The sequence below is a fragment of the Cardiocondyla obscurior genome, linkage group LG05 (genome assembly GCF_019399895.1).
Source record: "Cardiocondyla obscurior isolate alpha-2009 linkage group LG05, Cobs3.1, whole genome shotgun sequence".
Classification (NCBI taxonomy): domain Eukaryota; kingdom Metazoa; phylum Arthropoda; class Insecta; order Hymenoptera; family Formicidae; genus Cardiocondyla; species Cardiocondyla obscurior.
The window spans coordinates 6973686-6986337 of NC_091868.1; the positions used below are offsets into that span (position 1 = coordinate 6973686).

General features: G+C 37.4%; 1 protein-coding gene across 3 annotated transcripts in view; it reads left to right on the plus strand.

Moving 5' to 3' along the window:
* The window catches only part of LOC139102665 (lachesin), a 150410-nt gene that overhangs the window by 113595 nt on the left and 24163 nt on the right, over positions 1-12652 (plus strand). For all 3 annotated transcript variants that reach the window (XM_070656745.1, XM_070656746.1, XM_070656747.1), the window contains 2 exons: positions 8017-8234; positions 9030-9105. In XM_070656745.1, the coding sequence (XP_070512846.1) occupies positions 8017-8234; positions 9030-9105 (294 nt within the window). The remainder of the gene's footprint in view (positions 1-8016; positions 8235-9029; positions 9106-12652) is intronic.

Here is a 12652-nt window from a genome sequence, read left to right on the forward strand (position 1 = left end):
GTAGGTCAAAACGTGCAGTACACTAACACGCGGCGAAAAACTTTTAGATATTTAACTTTTCTTGCTCGTTATTAGCTACATTTCTGGCACAGTGCTCGACAGTTTTGCTAGACAGCCACGAGATGAATTACGAATTGGCTTGCTAATTATTAGATACGATTGAAATCAATTTCTATTCGGGTATCTTGTTATGCGCGGATCAGAATAACGTAAAAATTCATATCTAATGGACGTGTTACTGATAAGTTTACTTTTCAAAAAGTACGCAAAGGAACACGAGTAGATGATATCAATTATTGAGAAATAGATAATATTTTAACTAGTGCCGCGGTTTTACATCTTGATATTTTCTCTATATTTCGTCTGAATTAAGCAAATCTTTGTATCTTTTTTTTAATATATTAAAAAAAAATTTTAATATTATCTGTTACTTTAATTTCAAATTAATTGGTGAAAAACTTTTGGAGATTTAAGATTTTTAACAGACGAATATTTTATACATTTTTATTTATATAAATATATATGTCGTTGAAACGTTTTCTCTTTAATTGATATTATTTTCTACAATAACTCACTATTATTTTGCCGCAAGTATGTCATGGAAATGCAAGCGAGCACCTTTTCATTTGCTAAGCAAAACTGATGCTGGCGCGCAAAGTGTCCTTTGATCCTCGGTCGTCTCGAGGCCACACGCTCGCCAAATTTAAACGAAATTGGATGGAAAGAGGCTACAGAGATCGGTTTTAATGTAAATATTTTTGACGGCTTTTGAGAAGAAAAGTCGTTTCGCATTTTCTTGTTTAATGATGGATATGCAACCAAATTTACTATATCGATTTATGAAATAATAATTTTAAAGATGGTCGGTCCTTAAAAAACGGGATTTTAAAATAAAGAGTTGCATAACAAAAACAGATAAGCAAGAAAAATTAATAGAAAAAAACATTCTTATTCAAATAATTTATTTCAAGTAAAAATATTTGCGGGATTTTTTTTTCGTTTGTTTCGCGCAGTAAAAGTCTACTTTTAAGGTATAATTTTTAAGTTAAAAATGCACATAGTGTCCAATATTTAAATATGGAAATATATTGTTAATACAACCGTTTACGCTTCGCTTAAACGTAAATGATTGATTCGAATGGAATATATATGTGCGGTAGTAACTGGTGGCGTAATGCTTCTGCCAGTTGTCGTTACGGAGATAGTTTGTACCAGTCAAGTTTCATGATACTGTTAAGTAAGTTTGCGAAAGCCTTGGTTTCCGCGATGAAAATCGCAGCAGCGCACCTGCATATGCTTAAAACAGATATGCATATAGTGATGTTTCAGCAATTCACGTAATCATGTTAGCGATCTTGAAACACAACGCTTCCTTAAAAGTTTTATACTTAATATGCAGAGAAATTAATGTTGTTCTTACAAAATTATTGACTCCGAGTCGTAAAGGAGAAATAGTATTGCAATTAAATGTTATAATTAGGAAGAATTGTGTTTCTAAATTAATTGTTTTTTTTATTTTAATATTTTTTAATTATTACGAATAATAATTAAGAAGAAAGTTTTATCGATTTTATTTACTTTAGAAATAAACGGTACTTAGGTCGGCAATACTGGCGCAAAAATGTAATTTTGAAAGATACGTTGTACAAAACGACATTTTTCGCCTGTAATTAACACCGCTGCGTCGATGTTAAGTGGAGCAGTAAGCCGGCGAGCTGGTTCTGAGCTATGCGAACCCTTCCTGCGGCTTCTCCTCGTTAAAGACGGAGACACTCCGAGCTAAATCGGAGAACCATTCCACCACCCCGTCTTGTCCCACCTTCCCATCCGCCTTTCGTTCGCCACCCCATCTTCGCAGCCGCGTTTTCGGTCCTTATTCAGGCGACCGTTTGACATCTGAGAGACCCGGGACACCGGTGCCGAATACCAGTCGAATTACCGTAAATCGAACTGCCAGCTACCTTCCAGCAAGCGTCCCGAGAGACGGTTAAGTCCTAGTCTTAAGTCCGTGTATTAGCGCTTACTGAATTTCCGCTCTCTAAAAGGGGGATCACAGCTCATTGCGTGTCGGAGTGCATAGTTCAAATACTCGAATCTAAATGCAAACAATCATTGCGTCCGACTTTGTTCTATCTCGCAACGAATATACGAGTGACTTCCACTCCCTCGAATTGTTATTAATATCCTTTTTTTTTATGTCTTCTTTTAAATTTTGCGTATTTCCAAGGCAATATAAATATGTGGCACCGACATCGCTATCGAGCATAACGCTTTTGACGATAAGTCAAATGAAACCTGTCGTCTACGGTCTCCGCGTCGATCGATTTCTTAAGTGACATTATAACGACGGCGGACGGGTCGATACGAAATCGCACCTGAATAATACGCACAATCTAGAAGGAAGGAAAGCCATCAGCCGGATTAAAGGCAGGACCAATAAAGTAGAAAACGCTACAAAACCGCCAGTATGAAAACCGACAGTACAGGGCCGCGCGCTTGCCGTGATAAATCGATTTCGTGTGAAACGAACCGTGAAAAATAGCGGGCAGTCGCACGTGGAAAATGTGTTTCGGCTGATAGCGCTTTCGACGCACTCTCCCTCTCCCCCTTCCTCTCTCTGTCTATCGGTCTCTCTCCTTCTCAGGTCTTGTTGGCACCGATTAATGCAGTTGACCCTATGCAACCCTATAAATCTAATCCCGCTGACTGTCGGACGCCAGTTAGGCCAGCTAAACGATCTCTTAAGGGTTACCGGGAGGGGCTAATGTAGCGTTAAATAATTTGTAAAAAAGTAGGTCGAAAAATCTTTCTCAGGTAGATCAGGTTTCCATAAAAGTTTTCCCGAGCACTTTCGGCTTCAACTCTCTTTTCACGCTAATTTGTTATCTTTCGTTTTTCTCGGTCAGCGCTTTAATGATGAAATTCGCGACCAACTCGCAAACAGCTTGAAACGTGAATAACGCGAAATTACTTGTGATATTGAGCAACATTGCAAATAAATTATATGCTTATTTAAAATCTGAAATTCAAATTATAATGGCGTTTAACGTATGATAATAAAAAAATATTAGCAAATCAAGACGGATGATTATATGGGAAACGCTTAGAAGCTGTTACAGCTTGAGGAAACCGCTGTTGTTTCACACAATATAGAACGGGGTCAGGAGAGCCTCAAGATTGACGATGCGGAAGCATTAAGGAAGGGCAAGGTCAACGATAATGTTCTTATCGCGCTTGTGAAACAGCTGCTTGCTTATCGTGGCTTACAGGTTCTCTCTCGTTAGACTTTATGCGCATTGCGTTCAGGTAGATAATCTGATCGAGCAAATAATCCTATGATTTAACATAATTTCACGAATGTCTCGAACGTGTTTTTTTTTATTACAGTAGCATTCTGAATAACGTTTATTTTTAATTTCACTTTGATTAGAAATTTTGGACTACTTGAGCCCTTAATGTGCGCGAAAAGTACGTCAGCGGATTTTTAAAACTATTATTTAAAAAAATGCTGGACTGAAATAAAGTTAACGAGAAAGTAAATGAGAAGTGACATTTGACAATCAACGCTTTTTAGTCATTTTGTATTTATTTTTTTTTTTTTTAAGTTTCGAATAACATTCAGTGCAGTTTCACAAATGGTTAATTAACTTTCAACCTAAATTTCAACATAACTTTTGATGGTGATGACAATGAATAAAATTTTATATCGACGAAATATTTTTAAGAAAATATAATTTTAATAATTTTCCGTTAAAAAAGATGGAACGAACTTCTATCTTTGTTTCAAAAAAAAAAAAAAAAATTGTTACTGAAAACCGGAAAATTAAAAATGTCTTCTCCCTAAACGTACATGATCTTCCTGTCAGAAAGTTACAGTTCTGAAGCATGTCGGAAATAACGGGAAATAAAAGTGGTCTTGAAATTTGCAATTATATTTCCCTTTAATATAAATTTTCATAATAAAGCTACAGAAAAATTTTCATAATTGATAAGCGAGCGCGTCTATTTTCGTTTTCCTTTTCTTCCCTCGCGCAGATAATTTGACGGGAAAGCAGCGCATAGTGATTCGACTGGAAAACAACGAGGCAAAATTTTATGCGCTGCACACTCGTCGAGCAAGCTAGAGCGCGTCCAGCCATTCTTTATTAAAGGCCTACCGATCCAGGAGGCTTCAGGGCCTCCCGCGTGAATGTAAGGCCGAACTCTCGTAACTTAACCCGTCTCGACCTGACCTGCCTACCGTACCTAAAGGACGTACCTTTAACTCTGTTTAACTTCCACCTGAATTAGCTTTCATCTACCTTGCGGGTCGTTCCACACATTGTTCTCCGCAATCTAACTCGACGTCGTTTACATTTCGCAGTGGCCCGTGCTAATGTTTAAACTCTTCACTGTTCGCCGCAGATCATTTTGCTCGATAAAAACGTCTACTACCTGTAAAAATTTCCCGCTTGACACACGCAATTATAATATTCTAACGGGTCGATCAAGTAAAACTACAAGATGATCGTGGATCTAATTCTTTGGCGGCATAGAGCAGGATCTTCTCTATTTTAGCAATATCGTAATAATTTTATGAATGTAATTATACATTTACTTCCGTATCCACATCATTAATTAAAATTCCATCGTTATTTAATAGGAAAGATAAAATGAAATATTTCTTTGAACTAGATTAAAGTATAGGAATATTTTAGTAGCTTTACCTTTTTTAAAGAAATGGGTCATCACCGTATTTTCTATTAAAGAAGAAATATTTCCAAACTAATCAAAAAATATGAAATATAAATGAACGAAGAAGGATGTAACAAAATAATTTTTTTTAATCATATTTTTTTCCAATTATATAATTACGTACAGCATGCAGGAAGATCGTGCACGTAAAGAAACATCTTAAGGTATATATACACTCAGCGAACGAACGCAAACCAGGAACATCTGTTATTTATATAGTGAATGATTTATTTATGAATATTCGTTGTTCGTTCGCCAGGTGTATACACATCTTTTCGCTGATATCGTTCCTTTTCCATCGACCAAATTTGACATCGAATACAAAAGACATTTAAAAAATATAAAATAAAAAAAAAAATTAAAAATAAAAAACGAACGTAATATGTCTAACGGTGCCGGTCAGAAGCCTTCGTACCGGTAAAGCCTGAGCTTGTCTGCGCAATAAGGATCCGAAGCATTACAGACAACCTAGGTTGGTCCCGTCCCTTCTCACCCTCAGACGGAATGTTTTGCATTTTAAGAAGGTGTCGGATATCCTTTGCGTTATCCGAAGACAGGCCTCTCTCGTCGCCTCGCGCCCGTCGCGAAGCACGGGGGAAAGAAGGGAAAAAGGGTGGAAGGGAGATACAAGAGGCACAAGAGCGATCCCTCCCTTGAAATCCGTAGTAATTCACGGCCCTGTATTACGTGGCAAAAAGAACACTCCACCCTCTGCGAGACGGCCGATGCTAGCGGGGTCGCTTTACAATGAACGAACGAAGAATCTGCGAGACCATATTTAGTAGAAACGTGTCCGATGTTACGTTTAACGATATTTATTTTAAACGCGTGCAGCGTCTGTCGCTGCAATCTCAACTTTTTGTATAAAAAGAAAAGAAAGTAATTAGAATTAGTTTTTCCTATTGTTTCGCGCATTGATTTTTGCATCAGAACAAATGTGAGAAATAATTAAACTTTTTTCTTTTATACATTTTTTGCTCGCAACGATAAAAGTTTTTTTTTTTTATAGAATGGTATATTTCTAATATTTTACAGACGTATAATTATGAGTACAGATTTAAATAATGTGTATTATTTTTTAACGGAAATAACTTTTTTTTTTATGGAAGATTTGCGAAATAATTTAAGATAATAAATGAGTAATATTTTATACGTACGAAATTAATAAACGCTAAAGGCGACAAAAATTTGAGAAAGTCATTGCGAGTAAATGAAAGAGTTGAAAAACAGTAGCCGGAAAACGGATTGGTTGGACTCTCGTGTGGTCATTTTCTAGAGAACTCGAAGGACAATCGCATTTAATCGAGTCGCCGTTTACCTAGGCTCTTGCTTAAAGGAGATCCCAGATGAAACGAGAGCAAACTCGATCGTTCCGATATCCCGGAGCTGACAAACCCTGTTTTTCTCCCTTTTTTAGGAAAAACTGTAAAAAAAGAAAACGGCACTTTTTCTTCTGTGTAAAATACATTTTTCAACGGTTTTTTAACGGTTTGATTTTATGAAATAATTAAAATTAATTGTTAATGTGCGGACTGTGGATTGTGCAAAAAAAAGTAATAAATTTCATAAAATTTTCCTGACTTCAAAGGAAAAAATTGTAAAGCAGAAGTTATTTAAAAAAATTTTTCGACAAATTTGTAGAAAGTATAATAACTCACAATTAATTAAAAAAATTCTCTATTTAAAAAAAAAAAAAAAAAGAAAAGTATTTGTGTCATTTGTAAAATCCAAAGAGTTTTCTGTTCTGTAAAATAACATTTCTATTTTGGCACGAGTACAGAGAGAAAGGAACATTTAACTCTCTCTGGAATTTGTGAAGTTAGCTTTTCAGTTTTTCTGTTCAACGAATAATCGATATTATTTAAATGCTAAAATTATTTTTGCGATTTTCATCGCTATATGCGTCAGCTCAGATTTGTCACGCATGATTTCAAATTAACATCTATTTATTGATCTTTTCGTCAAGAATAATACGTATGAACAAAATGCTCAAAAAACACCGTTTGCCACTGTTATGTTTTATTGCTTGTGCAGCCGCCAATCATTTGTATTCGGTTTGTTTCGCGTGATATTTTTCTCGCGAGCATTGCGACACCGTGAGAGAATATGGGTTAGGTATATTCTTAGAAGGTTTAAGTTAAATTGAAGCGCTCTTATACTTCGAGGAAATGTTATCACCGGCGCCGACAACAAGGGCAGAGGCTGTTCATCGAAATGGGATTACTTTTTTATTAAAGGGCCGCGTGATACGCATTTAAGATTCACGGCATATGGCAAAAATTAAGCCCAGCTTTCCATGTTATGTTTATACAAAACTTTAAAAAACTCTTTTTCTTTCTCTCTCTCTCTCCCTTTCTCTCCCATAAAAAAGCAGAGTTTTGCATCTATTTTTTTTTACGTATGTAAGTTTCTTTACGTAAAAACTTTTATTTTCTCAATTATATTTTTAAAACGTTAAAAGCGTATCTTAATTTTGATGTATTAATTTTAATTACATGAAAAATAATTCTTACATCTCGGTATTTTATATCCGCATGTTAGCAAATCATTAATTTTATTTCTTTTAGTAATTATTTTATATTGATTAATACAATAATAGAGAAGCTAAAAAGATATAAAATTTTTTGTAGTGAAAACAGAGAAAATGAAAGAACCAGAAGGCAATGTTAGTATGCAAATATTTATATTGATATGTATCATGTGTATAATTGCTTCTGTAATAATTCTTTATTCATTTCGCTTCCATAATGGTCGAAGAGATAACGATCCTAAAAAGATTAAACATTTTAAAACAAATATTTTCAATATCAACATCTGCGTTCTGCCGTCTTTTTCTCGTACATATGCTCGAACAGGTCGTTAGTGAACTGATAGTTAAGGCCACGTGCCACACGTTCTGTTTTCTTTATTGGCTTTTCTTATCACGCAATCATTAATATAAATATTTGAGTAATATCGTTATTAAAATTTATGAGCTTAAAGTAGTTCTTTTTATGCTGAGACGTTTGGCATCTAACCAACTCGAATTCACGGCTGATTTGGAATTTGTCCCGAAAGATATAATTTATTTAATTAAGTTATTCAAAATTACAATAATTCAGCTTTCGAAAAAGAACAAAGAGAAATTACGATTGTCTCGAGTTATCTTTTAGAAACGGGCTCGTAATCGAGTCGAGCGCGCGAGATTTATAGACGCGTGGAAGGGATATCGATCGTAGGCCCATCGTGTATTGTTAGTAATTGGAACATTTATGAGCCAATCAATCACTTCTGCTGTTGCAGTCCCCCCTATGCTGTGGATACCTCACCAATTGGTCGGCGCACCCCTGGGTTACTCCGTTACCCTGGAATGTTATACCGAGGCTCATCCGACTTCTTTGAATTACTGGGCAAGGGAGGATGGTCTAATGATTCACGAGAGCAGTAAATACAAGACTATGTCGTCACCCGACAAGCCAGCCTACAAGACGCACATGACACTCACTATATACGACATACAGGTGAGTGAAGCTTCTTTTTCATCGATGATCAATAATTCCATTCAATTTTCGAATACATAGTTTGCATAGAAATTTTTGAAAATTTAACGTATTTGTAACTGTATAAAATTTGCAAGGAAAAAAAAAAAAAAAGAGAGAGAAACGGATTTTTTTCACTTTATCGAATAAAAGTTTATCGTTAATTATAAAAAAATATAAAAAGTAAAAAATATTTTTAGCTCCATCAATACATTACATGGAAATTGAGCGTGAATTCTTTTGCATATTTAATGAATTAAAATTGCACGATAATCGCGGCGATATCGTGACGTAATCGGTATTAAAAAAGCGCGCGGCTTAATCGTGTACATCGCGTTAAAATTCACGATTGGGTAATAGCACACCATATCGTAAATCACGATCGTTGCACACGCGACGAGCGCGACAGACGACGAGCGTAATAAAGCACTTGTCTAGAATATCCGTATAAAATAAAAGTGCACAATACGGTGCAATATACCGTTCCATAGATATATCAGAATAATTTACCATTATTCTGCAATACTATGTTAACGTAAAAATATCTCGTTATCGGTAAACTCAAAATGCTTTGCATATTCGCGCGTGATTATATTTTCTGTTAATTGCGAAAGAATAAATCTTGCGGCTGACGGAGCGGCGAATGAGCAAAGAATTGAAACGGTCTCGGTTTAAACATTTTTAATGTTAATAATTAATAAGGAATATTTCATTATGATTACTCCATTAAAATTTCTATGCATTTTAGAGAGTAATTTGCTTGCGGTTTACTTACAGAGGGAAGACTACGGTAGCTACAAGTGCATCGCCAAGAACCCACGTGGAGAGACTGACGGGACGATTCGTCTGTATAGTAAGTGTCTCGTTTTGCTTGCATGCGCCCCGAGCCATCCCCTTCACTACCGTTTACTAAGGTAATGACGGTTCGTCGCGAGCTGTTTGGCGCGTTTATGTCGTGCTGTCATTCCCCGCTTGTTTACGAAGTCGACGAAGACGGTCGGTTCTCAACGAAGTACGTAATTTCTACGGCACACCCGTTGACGGATATCGTGGTTTCTTCGGGCAACGCACGGTTTGACACGGTTAAACTTGCGCGCGCGTCACGCGATCTTCCTCCTAGACAAATATACCTACGTTAATTACCTCTGTCTAATATTTGCCAACAGATCGCAATTCGCAGTGGCACTTTCCTCGAATTAAATCGCAACATTAGTTGGCTGCAGTTTAACGCGGCTGCATAAATACAAAAAGCGGCCCCACGTACGTTCGTACATATCGTCGTTTTAGACTTCACTTTTAACTAGGTCTCGATATTCCCACATTTTTTATGTGGCACGCAATTCTTTCTTCCCTCTTTTTTTTTTCCTTTTTGATTCGTTAGCCTTCGCACGCGTTTTACGTTACGTTCGTCGTGCGCGAGGTGAGCGAATAAAATGCATACAATCAAGAATTTCATCTGCGGCTTACAACTATGATAAAATTGGAGATGGGATGAAATATAGGGACGAAGTACGCGCGTATGTGTCTCATGAAAAAGAGTATGAATCGAGATATGTAGAGAGCAAATAGAATCAACGACGCTTGCTAAAACGAATGCGGCGAGATCACTCCATTAGTATGGATCGGTTTTTCGCATTAGCAATATTCAAATGAAGCGAACATTTAGCATAAAAGACTACCGATAAGAGAAAAGGTGGTGAAATGTAAACTTTTCTAGCTCGATAAAAAACAGAGGACGAAAACGACTGTCCGATATAATTTTTTTTTTTTTTTCTTTTTTTTTTCCACCGTTAATTTTATTACGAATTCTTAAACATTTAAATTAAGTACACTGAAAAGCAGATATGGCATCGTTTGCTGCGGGGAGCGGCGACGGCGGCTGGCGTACGTGACTTCTTTCTCCCTCTCTCTCGGCCGCCGAGTGCGGGGGAGTGTAGTAGGCCGCGTTCCCTCTCATTGTCAGTCCTCTGTGACCGGTGCTCAACAACACATCCACGCGCGCGCTGCGTGTGAGATTCGACGCACCCTACGCCAAGATCACGTACGTTAGCCGCCGTCGCAACACCACAAACGCCATTCCTTGCTGAGTGTACACACGAGAAGAGCTACGCGACACCGATATTTTTTTAAAATGACACAGATCTCGCGTATTTAAAAAATAATTGTCAATGAATTCTAATACAAAAGTATCTCTCTTTTTACTAAAATGGTCTTTTTGCATTAAAATCATAAATGATGGTAGTTTTAAGCATAGCTGGGCGAAACTAGATGGTTAAAAAATTCACGCATGCCGGGCATACTATTCACATTGTGGTGCAGACGAAATTAAAATTTTCCGAAAGCGCCTTATTTTTAGCTTTGCAAATAACCGACGTCTTTTTTAAATGAAAATAGAAAAAACTGTTCTCTTTTTTTCTTTGTGCAAGAACGTTAACCGCAATATATCGCGATGAATTATTGAGAAAAGTATTTTCGCGACGAAATCCTATATTTCGACCGGATGACTCGTTGAACTATTGGCATGATGTTAATGCTGAATTATTGGCATCCTCTAAAGGGATGCGGGATTAACCGCGCGCTAAGAGTCATGTTCTACAATCAACGCGCGATGTGGAATTGTGTTCGAGCATCGTTATATATTCTGTTCTGAGGTACGTAATTGTTGATTATTGCAAACCCTTAAGGCCAAGAATATTAACTTTCATCTATGTACGTTAACTTGTATAATATGGATAAACGATCTAATGATGCATTGATGCATTTTTGCTCTTACATATAATGCAGCGAAAATCAAGACCAAAAAAAATATTTTAAATAAAATTTTAAAGTATTTAATAAGTAGACGTATCTTAAAATTTTACAAATTGAATTCTTTGACAAAGATTAACATTCCTGGCCCGTAAGGAAAAATAAACAACCAATAAAGAGAGGTGTGCGCTCTTTTTCCGTCCATTTAAAATCGTCGATTTAGAATCGACTGTGACCATCCCATTGTTCCGTCTACGAGCGGGGGGAAGGGGGAGGGTGAGAATACGAGGAAAAAGTCAGACCAGAAAGGAATTCGAATTTCTCCGGAGCTTCTCCAAAGAGGAAACGGAGAAATAACTTCGAGAAGGTCCCGCGAAGGCTTGGCGGAGGTACGCGACGGTCCAGGGGAGAGAAGCAAACAAACCTACTTTGGTACAGTCAGTAACAACCGGCAAAAGTAACGGAATCCGTCGCGTTCCTTGAAGAAGGTCGGGCCGGCTCGAAATTAAGTGGCGGCAGTTAGAGATATGTCAGACGAGTTTTATTAAGCGGCATAAAAAAAGAGATTTGTAGACTGACTGAAGGAAACGAGCGCGGGGCGGGAGAGGGTTGGGAGGGAGGGCGGCTTACTTCGCGGGGTAAGTCGTCCCGCGGAGCGAAGACGATTCCTCGGTTGCGGAGCTCGTCTACTGCGGCAGTAAAGAATAGGGGAAACAGACAAGGGGCCGAGATATGAATTTATTATTAAAGACTGCCTAAGGGGCAAAGTACCCCTGTTTCTTGATATTCGAGCGCGTCTCGTGCTAGTGCCTTGCCTCATCTTTACTCTCTTGAGGCCCTTTTTTCCTTCGCGACAGAGATTCATCCCTTTTCTTTCCCCCTCTACCTCGCTCGAAAAAGCTCGAATTTCCGGGCTAATTTATTCCGCGGTCGAGTCAAACTGCTATTTGTAGCGGCGTTGAGGCGCAAGTTTAGCGCGCTAAGGGTGACAGGTGGAACGGGACGAAACTTACGGCCTTTACTTGGATAGTAACAATATCGTATTCATTTGGCTCTTCGTCTCGTCCTTCCTTTCCCTTTGCCACCATCTTTGTGATTTTCTCAGCCCGGGCGTCCTATACATAATGCAACGTCCACCCTTGCCGCATCCATCGAGCGCTGATTTAAGCGTTCTGTGTCGCTGCTAAGACGCGGATTTAATAAACGGCTGTTACACGGCTGCTTTGTCGGTGTCCATAATGTCATTTTTCACTCCCCTTAATTCGTTCACGCTTGCTTATGCATAGGACATAATTTTTTTACGTGGAGCAGCGGGTAAAATCTCTAACACTAAGTTGGTATAAATAATTTAATGCACTTAAATGAGCACGCACGTGACGCGGCGATATTTCTTTGGGATAATTATTGTTTCGCATTAATTACGTTAATTAGGAAATTTTCTTCTTATACGAGAGTAGTAAAATTATTTCGAATTTATTGCTGTGATATTTTTAGCAATACTTTCATCGGTTTGTGATAATTTGATTCTATTTTTATCGGGAGTTAATTAATTATTATTTATACATATATATCTATTAGTTTTTATTTGGCTAGTTTTTTTAGTTAGTTAGAGTTAGTTAGTTATTAATTAGATTAATGTGTTCTATCGTTTA